Source organism: Triticum urartu, chromosome 3, assembly GCF_003073215.2.
Source record: "Triticum urartu cultivar G1812 chromosome 3, Tu2.1, whole genome shotgun sequence".
Taxonomy (NCBI): Eukaryota; Viridiplantae; Streptophyta; class Magnoliopsida; order Poales; family Poaceae; genus Triticum; species Triticum urartu.
The window spans coordinates 201,297,403-201,319,961 of NC_053024.1; the positions used below are offsets into that span (position 1 = coordinate 201,297,403).

The 22,559-nt window shown below is 44.5% G+C and overlaps 1 protein-coding gene across 1 annotated transcript; it reads left to right on the forward strand.

Moving 5' to 3' along the window:
- Nucleotides 1-8,096: 8,096 nt before the first annotated feature.
- On the forward strand, nt 8,097-15,010 carry LOC125543592 (histone-lysine N-methyltransferase SETD1B-like). The gene is made up of 2 exons (XM_048706976.1): nt 8,097-8,976; nt 14,353-15,010. Exons 1-2 carry the CDS (start codon nt 8,220-8,222, stop codon nt 14,436-14,438), a joined length of 843 nt encoding a protein of 280 aa, XP_048562933.1. The 5' UTR covers nt 8,097-8,219; the 3' UTR covers nt 14,439-15,010.
- The last annotated feature ends 7,549 nt before the right edge of the window (nt 15,011-22,559 follow it).

Consider the following 22,559-nt stretch of genomic DNA (forward strand, 5'->3'; position numbering starts at 1 on the left):
CATCTAAATCCGTTGAGACGACACCGTGTGAACTATGGTTTGGCAAGAAACCTAAGCTGTCGTTTCTTAAAGTTTGAGGTTGCGATGCTTATATGAAAAAGTTTCATCCTGATAAGCTCAAACTCAAATCGGAGAAGTGCGTCTTCATAGGATATCCAAAGGAAACTATTGGATACACCTTCTATCACAGATCCGAAGGCAAGACTTTTGTTGCTAAAATTCGGAAACTTTCTGGAGAAGGAGTTTCTCTCGAAAGAAGTGAGTGGGAGGAAAGTAGAACTTGATGAGGTAACTGTACCTGCTCCCTTATTGGAAAGTAGTACATCACAGAAAACTGTTTCTGTGACACCTACACCAGTTAGTGAGGAAGCTAATGATGATGATCATGAAACTTCAGAACAAGATACTACTGAACCTCGTAGATCAACCAGAGTAAGATCCGCGCTAGAGTGGTACGGTAATCCTTTTCTGGAAGTCATGCTACTAGATCATGATGAACCTACGAACTATGAGGAAGCGATGATGAGCCCAGATTCCGCGAAATGGTTTGAGGCCATGAAATCTGAGATATGATCCATGTATGAGAACAAAGTATGGACTTTGATGGATTTGCCCGATGATCGGCAAGCCATAGAAAATAAATGGATCTTCAAGAGGAAGACGAACGCTGATAGTAGTGTTACTATCTACAAAGCTAGAATTGTCGCAAAAGGTTTTCGACAAGTTCAAGGTGTTGACTACGATGAGTTTTTCTCACTCGTATCTATGCTTAAGTCTGTCCGAATCATGTTAACAATTGCCGCATTTTATGAAATCTGGCAAATGGATAAACAAAACTGCATTCCTTAATGGAATTACTAAAGAAGAGTTGTATACGATGCAACTAGAAGGTTTTGTCGATCCTAAAGGTGTTAACTAAATATGCAAGCTCCAGTGATCCATCTATGGGCTGGTGCAAGAATCTCGGAGTTGGAATATACGCTTTGATAAGTTGATCAAAGCATATAGTTTTATACAGACTTGCGGTGAAGCCTGTATTTACAAGAAAGTGAGTGGGAGCACTACAACATTTCTGATAAGTATATGTGAATGACATATTGTTGGTCGGAAATAATGTAGAATTATTCTGCAAAGCATAAAGGAGTGTTTGAAAGGAGTTTTTCAAAGAAAGACTTCGGTGAAGCTGCTTACATATTGAGTATCAAGATCTATAGAGATAGATCAAGACACTTGATAAGTTTTTTCAATGAGTACATACCTTGACAAGATTTTGATATAGTTCAAAATGGAACGGTCAAAGAAAAGGTTTCTTGCCCGTGTTACAAGGTGTGAAGTTGAGTAAAACTCAAAGCCCGACCATGGCAGAAGATAGAAAGAGAATGAAAGTCATTCCCTATGCCTCAGCCATAGGTTCTATAAAGTATGCCATGCTGTGTACCAGATCTATTGTATACCCTACATTGTGTTAAGCAAGGGAATACAATAGTGATCTAAGAGTAGATCACTGGACAGCGGTCAAAATTATCCTTAATGGAATAAGGATATGTTTCTCGATTATGGAAGTGAAAAAAAAGGTTCGTCGTAAAGGGTTACGCCGATGCAAGTTTTGACACTAATCTAGATGACTCTAAGTCTCGGTCTAGATACATATTGAAAGTGGGAGAAATTAGCTAGAGTAGCTCCATGCAGAGCATTGTTGACATAGAAATTTGCAAAATACATGCGGATCTGAATGTGGCAGACCCGTTGACTAAGATTCTCTCACAAGCAAAACATGATAACACATTAGTACTCCCTGGGTGTTATTCACATAGCGATGTGAACTAGATTACTAAATCTAGTAAATCCTTTGGGTGTTGGTCACATGGCGATGTGAACTATGGGTGTTAATCACATGATGATGTGAACTATCGATGTTAATCACATGGTGATGTGATCTAGATTATTGACTCTAGTGCAAGTGGGAGACTGAAGGAAATATGCCCTAGAGGCAATAATAAAGTTATTATTTATTTCCTTATTTCATGATAAATGTTTATTATTCATGCTAGAATTGTATTAACCGGAAACATAATACATGTGTGAATACATAGACAAACAGAGTGTCACTAGTATGCCTCTACTTGACTAGCTCGTTAATCAAAGATGGTTATGTTTCCTAACCATAGACAAAGAGTTGTTATTTGATTAACGAGGTCACATCATTAGTTGAATGATCTGATTGACATGACCCATTCCATTAGCTTAGCACCCGATCGTTTAGTATGTTGCTATTGCTTTCTTCATGACTTATACATGTTCCTATGACTATGAGATTATGCAACTCCCGTTTTCCGGAGGAACACTTTGGGTGCTACCAAACGTCACAACGTAACTGGGTGATTATAAAGGAGCATTACAGGTGTCTCCAAAGGTAGATGTTGGGTTGGCGTATTTCGAGATTAGGATTTGTCACTCCGATTGTCGGAGAGGTATCTCTGGGCCCTCTCGGTAATGCACATCACATAAGCCTTGCAAGCATTGCAACTAATGAGTTAGTTGCAAGATGATGTATTATGGAACGAGTAAAGAGACTTGCCGGTAACGAGATTGAACTAGGTATTGGATCCCGACGATCGAATCTCGGGCAAGTAGCATACCGATGACAAAGGGAACAACGTATGTTGTTATGCGGTCTGACCGATAAAGATCTTCGTAGAATATGCAGGAGCCAATATGGGCATCCAGGTCCCGCTATTGGTTATTGACCGGAGACGTGTCTATGTCTACATTGTTCTCGAACCGTAGGGTCCGCACGCTTAAGGTTTCGATGACAGTTATATTATGAGTTTATGAGTTTTGATGTACCGAAGGAGTTCGGAGTCCCACATGAGATCGGGGACATGACGAGGAGTCTCGAAATGGTCGAGACGTAAAGATCGATATATTGGACGACTATATTCGGACTTCGGAAAGGTTCCGAGTGATTCGGGTATTTTTCGGAGTACCGGAGAGTTACGGGAATTCGCTGGGAGAAGTATTGGGCCTTGATGGGCTTTAGTGGGAAGAGGAGAAAAGGCCTGCTGCGCCCCCCCTCCCCTCTAGTCCGAATTGGACTAGGGAAAAGGGGGCCGGCCACCTTTCCTACTCCTCCACTTCCTTCTCCCTTCCTCCCCTCTTGATGGACTCCTACTAGGACTTGGAGTCCTAGTAGGACTCCCATCCTGGCCGCACCAATGGCCTTGGCCGGCCTCCTCCTCCTCCATCCTTTATATACTGAGGCAAGGGGCACCCCATAGACACACAAGTTGATCATTGAGATCGTTCCTTAGCCGTGTGCGGTGCCCCCTGCCACCATATTCCACCTCGATCATATCGTTGTAGTGCTTATGCGAAGCCCTGCGTCGGTAATACATCAAGATCGTCACCACGCCGTCGTGCTGACGGAACTCCTCCCCGAAGCTTTGCTGGATCGGAGCCCGGAGATCGTCATCGAGCTGTACGTGTGCTAAGAACTCGGAGGTGCCGGAGTAACGGTGCTTGGATCGGTCGGATCGGGAAGAAGACGTACGACTACTTCCTCTACGTTGTGTCAACGCTTCCATTGCGATCTACAAGGGTATGTAGATCAGACTCTCCCCCTCGTTGCTATGCATCACCATGATCTTGCGTGTGCGTAGGAAATTTTTTGAAATTACTACGTTCCCCAACAGGGTTGGCGTATTTCGAGATTAGGATTTGTCACTCCGATTGTCGGAGAGGTATCTCTGGGCCCTCTTGGTAATGCACATCACATAAGCCTTGCAAGCATTGCAATTAATGAGTTAGTTGCGAGATGATGTATTATGAAACGAGTAAAGAGACTTGCCGGTAACGAGATTGAACTAGGTATTGAGATACCGACGATCGAATCTCGGGCAAGTAAAATACCGATGACAAAGGGAACAACGTATGTTGTTATGCGGTCTGACCGATAAAGATCTTCGTAGAATGTGTAGGAGCCAATATAAGCATCCAGGTTCCGCTATTGGTTATTGACCGGAGACGTGTCTCGGTCATGTCTACATTGTTCTCGAACCCGTAGGGTCCGCACGCTTAAGGTTTCGATGACAGTTATATTATGAGTTTATGAGTTTTGATGTACCGAATTTAGTTCGGAGTCCCGGATATGATCACGGACATAACGAGGAGTCTCGAAATGGTCGAGACATAAAGATTGATATATTGGACGGCTATATTCGGACACCGGAAGTGTTCCGGGTGATTTCGGAGAAAACCGGAGAGCCGGAGGGTTACCGGAACCCTACCGGGAGAAGTAATGGGCCATATGGGCCTTAGTGGAGAGAGAGAGGGGCAGCCAGGGTGGGCCGCGCGCCTCCTCCCCCCTGGTCCGAATTGGACTAGGAGAGGGGGGCGGCGCCCCCCTTTCCTTCTCCCTCCCCACTTCCTTCCCCCTCCTAGTAGGAGTCCTACTCCTACTAGGAGGAGGACTCCTCCTGGCGCGCCAATAGGGGCCGGCCGGCCTCCTCCCCTTGCTCCTTTATATACGGGGGTAGGGGGCACCCCTAGACACACAAGTTGATCCACGTGATCATATTCTAAGCCGTGTGCGGTGCCCCCTTCCACCATAATCCTCGATAATATTGTAGCAGTGCTTAGGCGAAGCCCTGCGACGGTAATACATCAAGATCGTCACCACACCGTCGTGCTGACGGAACTCTTCCCCGACACTTTGCTGGATCGGAGTCCGGGGATCGTCATCGAGCTGAACGTGTGCTAAAACTCGAAGGTGCCGTAGTTTTGGTGCTTGATCGGTCGGGCCGTGAAGACGTACGACTACATCAACCGCGTTGTGCTAACGCTTCCGCTGTCGGTCTACAAGGATACGTAGATCACACTCTCCCCTCTCGTTGCTATGCATCACCATGATCTTGCGTGTGCGTAGGAATTTTTTTGAAATTACTACGTTCCCCAACATGTACGACATAGATTAGATCACACGAAGGGTTAGCTTTATTTGTTTAGATCAGTTTTAGTTCGGTCTTTTCCCGGTTTAGTTACGGTTTATTCCAATTGATCGAACCGTTCGGTTATTCTGTTTAGCTGTGGGCGCGTTTTATTTAGTTTTCGCCTGAGCGTTAGATAGGCCCAGTAGCGCCTGTTTTGTTTTTAGTTTTAATTTTAGTTTCTGTTTTTAAAACAGAGTAGTTCTGTTCTTGTAAAATCTATAACTTTTAGGTTATTTATGATTTTTAGTTGATTCTTTTTGCTCTAGTTTGGAAATTTCCTATAGTTTTTGTAGAAAATAGTTGCGGCCATGTTTTAGTTTTTAAAAATTGTTTTATATTAGTTTTAGTCAGATTAGTATTTCTACTATAATTTGAGCTAGAATTAATATTTTTAGGTGATTCTTTTTGCCACTGCTTAGTTTTGACCTAGCCTAGTAGTAGGAACTTGTTGGGGTATTTGTAGATTGTATTAAAATTAGTTTTAGTCGAAATCAAGCTTTTCTAGTTTTATTTATCTTGCTACTGCTTCCTGCTGTTCTAGTTATTATAGAATTCTAATTTACCCCTGTTATAATTTATTTTGAATTACTTTCTGTAGTTACAGAGGGTGAACATTTATTAACAGCAAAATAAAAGTTTTATTTTATTTTCTTATTAGTTTTGTTTTAGGCATAATAGGAGTTCTATAATAGCTATTGATGTGATTCTTTTTGCACCTAGTTTATATGCTGTTTTCCTTTATGTTAGTTAGCAAAACCCTTATTTTGGTCTGTTAAGAAAAGTTTTAGTAGGCTAAAACTATTTCTTTGTTGTTGCTTGAAGTGATGAAAACCTTGATTTTGTTTTCCTCGAGTTTTCTTTGGTTTTGGTTTGAGTGCTTGTGTGATTTCCTTTAGCTTATTGTTATGTTATTTAGTGGAATACTTATTTGTGCTATTGTTTGACTCGATAGAATTCCCGGAGTGCGAGGCCTGCTATTACGAGTCGCTAGCTTTCGAAGACCGTCAGCCAGGAAAGTCATTGGATCATGTTTTACAATACCTATGATTTTTTTGCATTAGAATTATTCCTCCCCATCATGCATGCAGTAGGAGAATTTTAAGTTATGTTCTTGAGTAGTATCATGAGGTAGGATGAACCCAATTCCCTTGTTACCATTGCCCGGGACGATGTAGTTTATTTTTCTATGCTCGTAGACGGGGTTGGTTGAGAGATTCATAAGGGAGATGTGAGAGTCAAGATGATGACAACCCCATGACTTCAAGCTCAAGATGGATTTCAAATTCACTACTGGGTGGAGGACGGTTGACGGGCACCCTGGAGCAACCAACGGATGGCCGGGATGCATGGAGAAGCGCCATGACATCTTGCGGAAAGCTTCACCCAGCCACGAAGAGACGGATGGATACCCCCTGACCGGAAGCTTACCTGTGCAGCCGCAAACCATTATGGGCTCTGGCTGGGTTGACCTTAGGCGTGACTCTGGACGGACGATGCCAGTAGATGTAGAAGAACGGTAGGACATGGATGGGCACCGGCAGTGCCCAGAGAAACTCTACGGAAGACCCTGTTTCGTTTGTCCCGTCTTCAAACACCAGGCAGTGCGAGGACATAAAGGAGGGAACGAATCTTGCGGGTAAAGTGCACAAGACTCTGCAGAGTAACAACCTAATCGATTAACCGTGTCTCCGGTTACGGACAAATGAGCCTCTGGAAATTGGAGTATTTCGGAAATCTCAACATTGAACATAATTAATTAATTGTTGGGTTATTAACAATTTCGGGTATGAGACACTGGTTGGCGGAACCATCTCATTAACAACCAACATTTTGTAGTAATTGCAAGCAAGTCCCTTGTTGTAGGAAAAAAATGGCTTTTTTGCAAAAATATAAAATTTAGAGCCCCACAGCCAATTGCATATAGTGTTAGCATTATTATTTGTTGTTCTCTCTATGACTTGTCGGCATATTCAAAATGCTGACCTACACGGCTGCAACGTCTCATGTTGCAAAGGAGTTTTCCGACCAGGAGTGAGGCTACGATCTACGCTCGGTAATTGCCCTATGGAGTCGAATGGACTCGCTTATCGTCTACGCTTCCGCAGCTTTATTTAGTTTATTTTTCATGAGTTGGCCTTCGGCCAAATTTATTATAATGTAATAAAGACTCGATATGAGAATCGTGTAATAAATTCAGGTGTGATTGAACTTTAAATCTTTTCATCAATGTACTGTGTGTGCCAGCATTCTTGGGATGATACAGCTACACAGAGACTTGACCGATTTCGGGTTGGGTTGTTACAAGGCTCCTTTTTTCTGGTCGGACTATAGCCCCTTTTTTAGTTTCTTTTTTGTGGTCATAGTTTCCAATTTTTGGTTCCTTCTTTTTGTTTGGTTTGATTTTCCTTTTTGCTATTCTTTTTTTATTTATATTTTCTTTTCTTTTTCCCTTATTTCATATTATTATTTTTAATTTTAAAAAATGTTGAAATAGAATTTCATTAGAAAACACCAATTCTGGAATATACAAACATGTTTTAAAATTTAACACTGTTCTATTAAATTGAAGAATAGTTTTCAAGAAGTAATAACATTTTTTTAATTTAGTGATCAATTTTGGAATACACGAATATTTTTTTTAAAATTCTCAAGCATTTTTCAAATATTTGAACTTTTTTTAATTAGAGGAACTTTTTGAAAATATACATAGATTTATTTTAAATTAATCACATTTTATGAAAATATGGGTATTTAATAAAAGTTTGGAACACATTTTAATTTTGATAACATATATTGAAAACAAGAATATGATTTTAAATTGAAAAGCATTTTTAATATTCATGAGAACTTTAAAAGTTGAGTACTTTTAATAACTTTTCGAGAAAGAAAAAAATGCAACAGTTTTTCCAAAGAAGCTGAAAAACCAACTTATACATCGTTTGAAGTCTGCCAAAGTGAGTAGCGCCATACTTGGGTTGCCGCTTCATCTTGACCTTCCGGGGAGGAAGGATGGTGACGGTCGCGCGCGAACGCATCGGCGGGCACGGTCGCGCTGTGGTTGAGTCCACATATAAAAACCTATCCATCACCCGATCGACGTCGCGGCCAGTGAGCACATTACTAGCATATCCTCCTTCCACACCTAACGAAACAAGAGAGCAAGCAAACAAACGCGTTTACCTGTCAGGGTCTTGCCCGCCAAGTCCTCTCCTCTCCCTCGCCTGGATCGAAATGGCGTCGCCGTCCAAGTCGGCAAGGACAACGACGTTCCCTCTTCCCAGGCTCCGGGATCTCATCGAGCACGACGAAGAAGATGAGTTCCTCGAGGAGGAGGAGGAGGAGGACGACGACGACTGGGACATCAGGAAGCGCATGTCCCTCCTCACCGTCGAAGGCTCCGACGGCGGTGACGCCGACGATGAGGAAGACGGGTCGGCAGACGTCGATGAGGAGGATGAGGACGAGGTGAGGTCCCATGGTCTCAACGGCGAGTACGAGAGCCAGCCGTGGCACCCGTACGATAGCCCAAGAGATCTGAAGCCTCCCTCCTCGGCTTCGCTACCGGGCACGCCGGAGCGCGGGGCGCCGTCGCAGTCGCCGTGGCGCTACTCCAAGGACTACGCCAGCGAGACAGAGGCGGGGTGGTGGCCGGGCGCCCCCCACGACAGGCGCCGGCAGCACTACCGGCGCCAGCGGATGATGCGGGAGGTGTGGCTCGATCGCGCGTGGCAGATGAGGAAGCAGCGGCAGCAGCTGGGCGAGCGCGGCGATGAGGCGACGGTGGTGGTCGGGAAGGGCGGCGAGTCCCCTGCGCGGGGCGGCGTGGCCATGGACATGGAGGAGGTGCGCGCTTGCAAGGACCTCGGCTTCGACCTGCCGTGCGACTGGACGGTGGAGATCCCCTCCTACACGGTCCCCAACGTCGACACCGCCAGCAGCGGCGGCAACTCCCCGGCCTCCGGCAGCAGCTGGCGCATCTCCAGCCCCGGTTAGTCCCCTCATCATCGTAAATCATTAACCACAGCCACTACCACCAGCTTCCTAATTAATTTTCCATAGCGTTGTTACTCCTTGACACATCCGTCTGTGTGAGATCGATCGGCTAGTTCGTCACACGTCCATTCCATATCAACTCTAGCCGGGGCTTTCGGGGCACGTCGTTTTGGCTTCCCAAACGCTAAATTATACCCCCTTCGTAAACTAATATAAAAGCGTTTAGATCATTACTCTAGTACTCTAAACATTTTTATATTAGTTTTCAGAGGGAGTAATTCTGATTTTCTTTTGTACTTGCGTTCATGTTAGTGTCTAATAAATCGGGTTTGACAATTTTCGCCCCAAACAGAACAGTCCTTCTTTGCCCCAAAAAAGTTCAGTGATATAAAAAGGCCAAAAATTCGATACTCAACTTATTGTTTTACATAGGGCAAAATGGTTGGGCTTTCATCCAAACATTTGCATATAACATTTGGACATGTGCATGTCTAATTTTTATTTCCTTTTACATTTGCAAAAAAAAAAATGACAAACATGAACAAATGCTCCTGTGGAGCTGAATTGGACACACGGGGCTTTCACCTCTCATAAGCCGCATGTCGTCTCTCATATACATAACATATAAGTGCGCGGCATTGAATAGAAACCGATTATTGTCGTAAAAAAGTGAAATCATCTTTTGCCGCCGGTTTGCCTACTTTTACTTTTAGCTAGCCGGTTTGCCTCACTTATCGGGCACTGTATAGCAGTGCGGCTGTGCCATGGTGCATGATTTATAAGTTATTGATCAAAATTAGACTTTAGCTCTGCTTTATAAATAGAACATCAACCAACGCAAACAGATATGTCTATCTGCTACATACATTTGTTTCAGCGTCAATTAGTATAGGACAGAGGGAGTGTAAAAAAGAACAAGGCAAGACAAAAAAAGTAAAATGACACCACTCGACACCGCTGAAGCCCTCGTTTATTGAGCACTCGCTGATCTAGGTAACGTGGAAGGTAAGGGCAACTCCAACATGGTTTACCAAAACACCCTCAAATGTCTTTTCCGTATGGTCCGGACACTTTTGATCATTCAATGCCCCCTTTAAAGTATTTTCTACATCAGTCCGAAGACGTCCAGAAGTTCGAAATCCCACGAACTGCCTTTAAACTTGTGTAAGGGTTGAGGAGTCCGGACATGCTGCAGACAAGCCAACTCAACCTTAAACCCCATCACAAACCCATTTTTTTTGCCCTTCTTCCTTCCACCTCCTCGCTTTATTGGACAAGAGGCAAACATTTAATGAATATGGTTGGATATCCGCCTCTCTTACTGTACATGAACATATTCGTACTTGTTCATGGATATTTAATGTTGTCCAATTGATGAGCGGCTTTGAAGTTGCCCCGAAGCGGAGCCTAGCCCTCAAGTAGCCCCCTTTAAATAGAAACGAGTATATCACGCGATCATTCACGGATGAGGATTTGTGGCACGCAAGTGCGAGGGGCATGCATGTCCGGCTGCCCGCTTTTTATTTTGGTCTTTTATTTTCAAAGTTTTATATCTTCTAAACACAAAATTCAAATTAAATTCTGTTTTCATATTTGTATTTCATGTGACCAGCGCTTTCAATAATGTTCATTTTGAATATATTTTGTCAAAATTTAAAAATATGTTAAGTTTCAGCATTGAAACTTAGTATGAGTTGTCGATAAAAATAAATTATTTTGTTTCTACGATTGACAGAAAAAATTGCTTGAAATTATATATCAGAAACTGGTTGAAACTTGACCGTTTTAGATGCAACAACCGTAGGTATCACCGTTATTTTTCTTTGAAGTTTTTTTTGCGGGATAAACTTTCAATCTATTCATCTTCAATCATGGTAGTACAACGAACACTAGAAATAATAAAAAAATACATCCAGATCCGTAGACCGCCTAGCGACGACTACAAGCACTGAAGCGAGCCGAAGGCGCGCCGCTGTCATCGCCCCTCACTCGCCGGAGCCGGGCAAACTTTGTTATAGTAGACAGTCGGGAAATCATCGTGCTAAGGCCCCGTAGAACCAACGCACCAGAACAGCAACCGTCGTCGATGAAGAGTGTAGATAAGAAGGATCCAACCTGAAGACACAAGAACAAAGACGAACGACGAACAAATCCGAGCAAATCCACTAGAGACAGATCCACCGGAGACACACCTCCACACGTCCACCGACGATGCTAGATGCATCACCGGAATGGGGACTAGGCGGGGAGACCTTTATTCCATCCTCAGAGAGTCGCCGCCGTCTCGCATTCCCGAGTAGGACACAAACCCTAACAAATCTAAAAAAAAAAACCGGAGCCCTCCCACCGGCAAGGGCCGGGATCCACTCCGTCCTCATGGCCCTAAAGCCACGGTAGACGGGGCGGACCGACGCCAACGCCGGCGAGAGGCAGAGAAACCCTAATTTTTTTGGGTAGACAGCGGCTGGGTAGGCGTCTGGCACATGGTTTTATTATTTTTTTGTAGGCTCAAGGGTATTTGTACGTATACTTAGAACTTGGACTACTATATTATTTAGTTGAAGTTTTCTTTTTGATGATGCCTTCGTGCGGGATTGAACTACTGCACGAATCGGCTTGAAACGAATGGGCGGCAGGACTTGATAGGTGAGTGCCCCGCGTGCGCATTTCGGTTCATTCACAAGTCTTTTCGAACGAAAGCACCTACACACGTAGGCGTGCACAGAATTTATTTCAGTGACACGACCGTTCCTCCCTCATCTTCGTTGATTCGTGGCGATGAACGGTGGTGCATGCATGCCGTTTGCACTGAGTTTCCGACGGGCGATGGATGGCGACGGACGCATGTGTATGTGCGTCGTGCACTGCCCTGGAGGACCGGCTGCTTTGTGCTCGCTAGTGTTCGCTCGCCACGTTTGCTAGCTGGTTCCCTCGACTTGCTGCCAATGATAACAAGGACACTTGTAGGACGACACGACGCTATGTGTCACCGCTAGTTTGTCGGCATCTTGTATGCCACCAACTTCAAAGAACGTGCAAAGCACTAGCTAATGGTTTGACACATACATCATATATAATATGCTAGATAGAGTGACTTCGTTTAGAATATGTACAAGCATATGTATCATATATTAGTAGGAGAGAAAAGATAATGAAACCTTTTTTGTAGATGAAAAGATAAAGAAACCTATTCATAATTTTACAATCCGGGCAGAGGCCCAACACATCAACTAGTCGCTACATCCAGCCAATGCTCGGACCCCAACCACACTGCAGTGCGCGGCGTAGCTCGTCCATAGGCAACAAGGCTATGACTTACCGTCTTACCGTATTTTGTGATGGGCTGACTAAACTAAACACAAGTTCCTTTCCTCACTCATCACATATTTGATCTCACTCACCAGTGCCATATGTTCGATTGATCCATGTGTCGTCCTTGATCATAGAAACCGCATGAGAGAAGTTCATCTCCACTATGATGGGTAGCGGGTTCTTTGCAATGCGAGATGAAGCCCCCTCTCTACACCCAGATCCTATTTAGCGTCCTAAGCGCCAATTATAGGCAATTTTACTACCTGGTGCATGCTCCTCCCACACTATGTGGCAAACAAGTCGGCCCATGTAGGGTGTTTTTCCAGGATTTTCTGGGCGTTTTTTCTTGCGTTTTTTTGGCATTGTTTTTACTCAGTTTTCGTTTTTATTTTATTTTTCCTTTTCCTTTTCATTCTATTTCCATCTTTCTTTTTTGATGCGTGAAAATTTTCAAATTCAGATTTTTTTTGTAAATTTGTGAAACTTTCTTAAATTAATGAACCTTTTCAAACATTCATGAGCTTTTTTCAAGTTATGAACTTTTTTCATTTTTGCAAACTTGTTCAATTTATGAAATTTTTCAAGCCGTGAACTTTCTAAAATTTGGAACTTTTTCAAATTCATAAACTTTTCTCAAATAATAAATTTTTTGAAGTCGGAATCTTTTCTAAAATTATTGAATTTTTTCCAAACTCATGAAAATTTTCAATTTTCCATGTTTTTTAAATTTCTAACATTTTGCAAATTTAAGAGTTGTTTTCCATTTTCATGACTAGTTTTCAAATCCATGAACCCTTTTCTAAATTCGCAAACACATTTGAAATCTATGAATATTTTAGAATTTATGAACATTTTCCAAATTAGTGAATGCTCTTCTCATATTCATGAACATTTTTTGTAATTTGTGATTTTTTCTAAAAGTCTGTGAGTTTTTTCCAAATCCATGAACTTTCCTCAAATTCATGAACATTTTTTGAAATATGTGATATATTTTTTTCAATTTTCACGAACTTTTTCCCAAACTCGTGAACAATTTCTAATATTCATGAAGTTTATAAAATTCGTGATTTCTTTTTCAAATGAGCCAACTTTTTTTGAACCGCTACAGTACCTCATGATGGCACAGTGACTAAAATCGCTACAATATTATTCCAGACGACACAGTCCCTCGCCAACGCTATAGTGCTTTGCAAATGGGGCGGCCCAGTTGGAATGCTATGTGTGTTAGGAGGAAAACTGGCGCGGGCGCTAATTAGGAGCTCTCCTCTCTACACGCCTCCAGCTCCGCTTCCAGGGGACTATCACATGTGTGAAGCTCTTTTTTTTTTTGAGAAAAGGTGTGGAACTCTCTGCAAGACGTGAACCGAATGGAGGCCATTTAATCGCGTAGGACCATGCCGCGGCTCGCTTGGCTAGTCTACACTACTTAACTCCCATCACACTTAAGTTTCAGCCAACCATCCCTTGATGGTGCAACATCCGGTCCGGACGTCCTAGCATTAGTGTACGGCTCTAGCACCATCTTCCCTTTCTCCGGATTCCCTTGACAAATTTTTTTGATACAAAACAATGATGTGACATAGCTGCTTAGGAACATGCCAAGCGCGCCAAAAAAGTCATCAGCTGAACCATACATATCTTTTCTGATATGGTCTCCAGCACGAAGATTAGCCAATCGGGCCACTGTTGGGAATACTACCATTTATAAAACTATGATAATTGTTGGTGCCAAACATGAGCTAGTTTCTAAACTATCATTTGTAGAAAAACCATATTATTAGATGGGAGTACCTAGAACTCATCTAGATGAGACGTAATTTGGTCTCATTCACCTAAAAAACAAGAATGGATACAACCCACGTCAGCACACACGCATCTTATAGCATCACATCCAATGGCTATAAAATATGAATGAGACCAAATTAAATCTCATCTAGATGAGTTCTAGCAAAACTGTTATTAGATCCTGCTGTGTTGCGAAGTTTTCTCGCTTTCTCTTCTATTTTATCATGTGAGACTAACAGATGAATGCATGCATGCTTCTTGTACTTTGGAACAGGAGATGATCCCAAGGATGTGAAGGCAAGGCTCAAGGTGTGGGCGCAGGCAGTGGCGCTGTCATCTGCCTCTCGGCTCGGCTCTTGATCCAGGGTGCATGATAGTTTATGATCAGTTCCAAAACCAACACCACCGTGTGCAGATTACCACAATTTTTTCTTCCTTTCCTCCAAATAACCTTGTACAGAATTTATTCTTGTCGATTGTATGTGTCCCATTCTTGCACGCACTTTTCCAGAAAAAAAGCACTATGTTAATAGCGCTGGCGCTGTAAAGAAAAACATGCATACGTACATGGTTGTCATAGGTTTGTGGGTACTAGCTTTCCTTTTTTTACAGTTCACACATGTCACCCAGTGGCACGTGTGGTCATTCTAGATCATTAAATTTATCCCGGCCAGCAATTTGAATGTGCATTTGCTAGGCATGATTGTGAGTAAAGGCGAAGAAAACAGGAAAAAAAATCCTGAAGGTGTTATTCAGGTGTCGTACTTATGATAGAAGAGACAGGAAGAGTGACAGATATAGCGGAATAGATTCATACATAATGTTTCTACGAGAATTACAATCATGTAACACCAGTTTTATGTTGTCAACTACTATGTATGTTGAGTGAAACATGTTGGAGGTTTTAATTCTACCTGGTTAATGTTAAGTTAGTCTCAACACTTTACAAAGACACATTTAGGTCCCAATCTTTACTCCTATAAAAGAGACAGTTCGTGCTGATGGTTCTTCACCCAAAGGGAAACTAAAAATGCAACCGTTGAAGCAACATGTACTTTGTACTTCATCCCAAATCAATACAACACAAGCAAGACGTAGGGTTTTATCTCATTGGAGAGTCCGAACCTGGGTAAAGTCCCTTGTCTATGTTACCATCGCATCTAGACTACTAGTTCGGGACCCCCTACCCGAGATCTGCCACAATTGACTCCGTCACCTGGGTTGAAGGGTAGAAACACTTCAGTTTCAAGTTCATTTTTTCATGCAAGAAGATAGAACAATGTATATTTGTTTTGGAACCTTAATAGCGAGCTTGCAGTTATACCTCACAGGATCATAGCCATTCACCATAAGCCCATGTCCACCGGTTATAACATGTTTCTATAAACTTGCAAACCTCATTATATTGTCATAGCATAAATGCTCATCCGTGTAGCTCTTGTCAGGATGCATTTCTCTGCTGTCCTAGAAGTGTGTTCTGTACTAGTAGTATAATATGTAACTATGAGTATATCAAATAATCTCTATTCACAAATACAAGATGTTTTGGATACTTTAATATGGACTACAATGAGTGAACGTACACACTAAAATGTGTCTATATACATCCAATACCGAAACAAATTAGAACATCTTATATTTGGCAATTGAGGGACTAGTCTTCCATCCCATATACCTGGTCCCAATTTGAATTAAAGCATACTCTTGTACTGTTGTTGTTTAGTCATAGTAGGAGTGCACATGTTTATTCCAAAACAGTGCATGTTCTATGATTTGAACTTGCATGAAAACAAGAGCTTTTCAATCTTGATGACATACTAATAGCGACAACGCTTATCTTCCTTTTTTTCTTGAACAGATGGAGTTAATCTACTTGCAGAATTGGCAATGGCAAGACGACGGTTTTTTGGGTAGACCGGTGGATCGAGGGGGTCTTGACGTTTAGCTGGCACGTGACATTGTTGATGCGGTACCTCTTGAACATGCACTTCTTAACTGCCTTAAGATCCGGTCTCTCCACCCCTCTCGCGATCGCGTCGCCCCGGCGGGCGACCGGCCACGTCCCCGGCTCCTCCCCCTCTCAAGCCCTCCCCTACTCCTTCCTTCCCGCCGTCCTCGCTGGCGTCCGGCGCCACCGCCAGCGGCCCCCGGCCTTTCCCCTCTCAATGACGCACCGAGGCGGGGTGGAGCGGCGCTGGGGGTGCACCTAGGTGGTGGCGGTCCGGTGCGGCAACGGGGCGACCTGTCGCGGCCGTGGGAGATCCACTGGGTGGCCGTGCTGCCGTTGGCGGCGCCCACTCGGCCCAGATCTGGGCCCTTTGGGCCCCATCTGTGTCTCGGCGGGCCTACGGCGGGGCGTGTCATCAGCGTGCTTCTGGGAGGCGGAGGAGCGGTGTTGGGCTAGTGGGTGGTGGCGGCGCTGTCGCCAGCCTGCTGCAGCGTGGCGGCCGGGGCTTTGCGGGCCCATTTTGGGCCTGGTCGGCCAGTGGTGGCATGGTATGCCCGCTGCCGTGTCCGGACGGCAGCCACGATGGCGGTGGAGGTGGTACCCTCCCGCAGGCCTCAAGTGCTGCCGTTCCCAAGTCCTAGCGCACCTCTCTTCGTCCTCTCGGCCTCGTGGTGGTGATCTCAGTGCGGCGGCATGGGGGGCATCAAGACCGCAGTAGCGCATGCTGGTGGATGGCAAGTTTGATGGTTGGCTCCGGATCAGTTGACAGTGGAGTTTGGGGCGCGGGAGAAATCCATGTCGGTTCTTCCGGCACCGACGCGGTGACGCCTACGGGTGCTGCCATTCCTTCCTGAAGGGTGTGTGTGGTGCTTAGCCCCCACTCGCCTCCGCGTGCCAAGGGAAACCCTAGGACACGTCCGAGCAGCAGCATCATCGGCGTCGCATTCCTTCTTAGAAGTGATGCTTGGTACGCTGCGGTGCAGAGCCTTGGGCGGTGGTGGGACGAATTCGAAGGGCGCAACAGTGGCGGGCCATCCGCGCTTTGTCATGCTGCCGTTATTGGCATTTGTTCCTTTTTCTTCTTTATTTCTCGTTTTGGCTTGGTGTGCTGCTCGCCCTAGCGCTGCTATGTGATCGGTGTTGGTTTATTTATATATAAAGCAGGGGGAAACTCTTTTTCGATACCTTTGAACATCCCCACTACATGCACAGTAAGCGAGGGCCTATGATGGAACAGCTGGATCGTGCACATTAAGGCCCAATTTTCTTGCGACATGATTGTCCAGTTCTGCTTGCTTTGGAACGAAATTCAACATCAATAGGTGAGAATGTGTGAGGGGCCGGACTCCTTCCAGTGGAAGTGGCCCAAATCAGGGTGCTACTCGGAGAGAATAGATTATCGCGCCTTCTTCTTCGAGCTTACGGACATGACAGGTGCCAAGGAGATTAGGAGCTGTTGCGTGCCACCCCAGCTAAAATTCTTTGCATGGATGGTCGTCAAGAATCGGCACTGGATGTCAGACCTCATTGCATCTAGGAGCCTCCCGCATTAGCCTTGCTATCCATTATGCCTGCAGGAACCGGAGACGCTGGATCACCTACTAATGCTCCCTTGCTTGCATTGTTTGGTTTGACGCGTTACAGGCTAGGGATTGGGAGCGTCACATGAAGGAAATATGACCTAGAGGAAATAATAAAGTTGTTATTTATATTTCCTTATATCATGATAAATGTTTATTATTCATGCTACAATTGTATTAACCGGAAACTTGATACATGTGTGAATACATAGACAAAACAGAGTGTCCCTAGTATGCCTCTACTTGACTAGCTCGTTAATCAAAGATGGTTAAGTTTCCCGACCATGGACATGTGTTGTCATTTGATGAACGGGATCACATCATTAGATAATGATGTGATGGACAAGACCCATCTGTTAGCTTAGCATAATGATCGTTAAGTTTTATTGCTATTGATTTCTTCATAACTTATACATGTTCCTTTGACTATAAGATTATGCAACTCCCGAATACCGGAGGAACACCTTGTGTGCTATCAAACATCACAACGTAACTGGGTGATTATAAAGATGCTCTACAAGTGTTTGCGAAGGTGTTTGTTGAGTTGTCATAGATCGAGATTAGGATTTGTCACTCCGAGTATCGGAGAGGTATCTCTGGGCCCTCTCGCTAATGCACATCATGATAAGCCTTGCAAGCAATGTGACTAATGAAGTTAGTTACGGGATGATGCATTACGCAACGAGTAAAGAGACTTGCCGGTAACGAGATTGAACTAGGTATGAGGATACCGACGATCGAATCTCGGGCAAGTAACATACCGATGACAAAGAGAATGACGTATGTTGTCATTGCGGTTTGACCGATAAAGATCTTCGTAGAATATGCAGGAACCAATATGAGCATCCAGGTTCCACTGTTGGTTATTGACTGGAGATGTGTCTCAGTCATGTCTACATAGTTCTCGAACCCAAAGGGTCCGCACGCTTAACGTTCGATGATGATTTGTATTATGAGTTATGTGTTTTGGTGACCGAAGATTGTTCGGAGTCCCGGATGAGATCACGGGCATGACGACGAGTCTCGAAATGCTCGTGAGGTAGAGATTGATATATTGGACGATGGTATTTGGACACCGGAATGGTTTCGGAGTGGTTCGGGTATTTTTTGGAGTACCGGGAGGTTACTGGAACCCCCCGGGGGAAGTAATGGGCCTACATGGGCCATATGGGAGAGAGAGAGGAGCCCGCAAGGGGTGGCGCCCCCCAAGGGAGTCCGTATTGGACAAGGGGGAGAGGGCGCGACCCCCTTTCCTTCTCCCTCTCCCTCTCCCTCTCCTTCCCCTTTCCTCCTCCGAAAGAAAGGAAAGGGGGGGGGCGACTAGGATTGGGAGTCTGATGTCTACTACACAACCTTCTTCCTGTAGACGTTGTTGGGCCTCCAAGTGCAGAGGTTGTAGGACAGTAGCAAATGTCCCTCAAGTGGATGACCTAAGGTTTATCAATCCGTAGGAGGCGTAGGATGAAGATGGTCTCTCTCAAACAACCCTGCAACCAAATAACAAAGAGTCTCTTGTGTCCCCAACACACCCAATACAATGGTAAATTGTATAGGTGCACTAGTTTGGTGAAGAGATGGTGATACAAGTGGTATATGGATAGTAGATAAAGGTATTTGTATCTGAAAATATGAAAACAGCAAGGTAACTAATGATAAAAGTGAGCACAAACGGTATTGCAATGCGTTGAAACAAGGCCTAGGGTTCATACTTTCACTAGTGCAAGTTCTCTCAACAATAATAACATAATTGGATCACATAACTATCCCTCAACATGCAACAACGAGTCACTCCAAAGTCACCAATAGCGGAGAACAAACGAAGAGATTTTGGTAGGGTAAGAAACCACCTCAAAGTTATTCTTTCCAATCAATCCGTTGGGCTATTCCTATAAGTGTCACAAACACCCCTATAGTTCGTACTAGAATAACACCTTAAGACACAAATCAACCAAAACCCTAATGTCACCTAGATACTCCAATGTCACCTCAAGTATCCGTGGGTATGATTATACGATATGCATCACACAATCTCAGATTCATCTATTCAACCAACACAAAAGTACTTCAAAGAGTGCCCCAAAGTTTCTACCGGAGAGTCAAGACGAAAACGTGTGCCAACCCCTATGCATAGGTTCATGGGCGGAACCCGCAAGTTGATCACCAAAACATACATCAAGTGGATCAATAGAATACCCCATTGTCACCACGGGTATCCCACGCAAGACATACATCAAGTGTTCTCAAATCCTTAAAGACTCAATCTGATAAGATAACTTCAAAGGGAAAATTCAATCCATTACAAGAGAGTAGAGGGGGAGAAACATCATAAGATCCAACTATAATAGCAAAGCTCGCGATACATCAAGATCGTGCCACCTCGAGAACATGAGAGAGAGAGAGAGAGAGAGATCAAACACATAGCTACTGGTACATACCCTCAACCCCGAGGGAGAACTACTCCCTCCTTGTCATGGAGAGCGCTGGGATGATGAAGATGGCCACCGGAGAGGGATTCCCCCTCCGACAGGGTGCCAGAACGGGTCTAGATTGGCTTTCAGTGGCTACGGAGGCTTCTGGCAGTGGAACTCCCGATCTATTGTGTTCTCCGATAGTTTTAGGGTATATGGATATATATAGGCGGAAGAAATACATCAGGGGAGCCATGAGGGGCCCACGAGGGTGGAGGGCGCGCAGGGGGGTGGCGCGCCCCCTGCCCCATGCTCTCCTTGTTGATCCCCTGACGTGCACTCCAAGTCTCCTGTATTGCTTTCTTTCCAAAAGTAACTTCTCCAAAGTTTCATTCTGTTGGGACTCCGTTTGATATTCGTTTTCTGCGAAACACTAAAACAAGGAAAAAACAGAAACTGGCACTGGGCTCTGGGTTAATAGGTTAGTCCCAAAAATCATATAAAATAGCATATAAATGCATATAAAACATCCAAGGTTCATAATATAATAGCATGGAACAATCAAAAATTATAGATACGTTGGAGACGTATCAGCATCCCCAAGCTTAATTCCTGCTCGTCCTCGAGTAGGTAAATGATAAAAACAGAATTTTTGGTGTGGAATGCTACCTAACATATTCATCATGTATTTCTCTTTATTGTAGCAAGAATTTTCAGATCCATAAGATTCAAGACAAAAGTTTAATATTGACATAAAAATAATAATACTTCAAGCATACTAACTAAGCAATCATGTCTTCTCAAAATAACATGGCCAAAGAAAGTTCATCCCTACAAAATCATATAGTTTGGTCATGCTCCATTTTCATCACACAAGAATGCTCTCATCATGCACAACCCCGATGACAAGCCAAGCAATTGTTTCATACTTTAGTAATCTCAAACTTTTTTCAACTTTCATGCAATACATGAGCGTGAGCCATGGATATAGCACTACGGGTGGAATTTAAAACATAACAGAGGCTAGCCAACTCACCTCCAGGAGGCTCCCCCGATTGGGCCATTCGTGGCCGTCAGATCAGGGTAAAAATCCCACCTCGGTGTTGGAAATATGCCCTAGAGGCAATAATAAATTGGTTATTATTATATTTCCTTGTTCATGATAATCGTTTATTATCCATGCTATAATTGTATTGATAGGAAACTCAGATACATGTGTGGATACATAGACAACACCATGTCCCTAGTAAGCCTCTAGTTGACTAGCTCGTTGATCAATAGATGGTTACGGTTTCCTGACCATGGACATTGGATGTCGTTGATAACGGGATCACATCATTAGGAGAATGATGTGATGGACAAGACCCAATCCTAAGCCTAGCACAAAGATCGTGTAGTTCGTATGCTAAAGCTTTTTCTAATGTCAAGTATCATTTCCTTAGACCATGAGATTGTGCAACTCCCGGATACCGTAGGAATACTTTGGGTGTGCCAAACGTCACAACGTAACTGGGTGGCTATAAAGGTACACTACGGGTACCTCCGAAAGTGTCTGTTGGGTTGGCACGAATCGAGACTGGGATTTGTCACTCCGTGTAAACGGAGAGGTATCTCTGGGCCCACTCGGTAGGACATCATCATAATGTGCACAATGTGATCAAGGAGTTGATCACGGGATGATGTGTTACGGAACGAGTAAAGAGACTTGCCGGTAACGAGATTGAACAAGGTATCGGGATACCGACGATCGAATCTCGGGCAAGTGTCGTACCGATAGACAAAGGGAATTGTATACGGGATTGATTAAGTCCTTGACATCGTGGTTCATCCGATGAGATCATCGTGGAACATGTGGGAGCCAACATGGGTATCCAGATCCCGCTGTTGGTTATTTACCGGAGAGTCATCTCGGTCATGTCTGCATGTCTCCCGAACCCGTAGGGTCTACACACTTAAGGTTCGGTGACGCTAGGGTTATAGAGATATTAGTATGCGGTAACCCGAAAGTTGTTTGGAGTCCCGGATGAGATCCCGGACGTCACGAGGAGTTCCGGAAGGGTCCGGAGGTAAAGAATTATATATAGGAAGTGCTATTTCGGCCATCGGGACAAGTTTCGGGGTCACCGGTATTGTACCGGGACCACCGGAAGGGTCCCGGGGGTCCAACGGGTGGGGCCACCTGCCCCGGGGGGCCACATGGGCTGTAGGGGGTGCGCCTTGGCCTATATGGGCCAAGGGCACCAGCCCCAAGAGGCCCATGCGCCAAGAGTAGAGGAAAAGGGAGAGTCCTAAAGGGGGAAGGCACCTCCGAGGTGCCTTGGGGAGGATGGACTCCTCCCCCCCTTGGCCGCACCCTTCCTTGGAGGAAGGGGCAAGGCTGCGCCCTCCCCCTCTCCCTTGGCCCTATATATAGTGGGGGGAAGGGAGGACAACCATACCTAAGCCCTGGCGCCTCCCTCTCCCTCCCATGACACATCTCCCTCCTCCCGCAGCGCTTGGCGAAGCCCTGTTGGAATCCCGCTAATTCCACCACCACGCCGTCGTG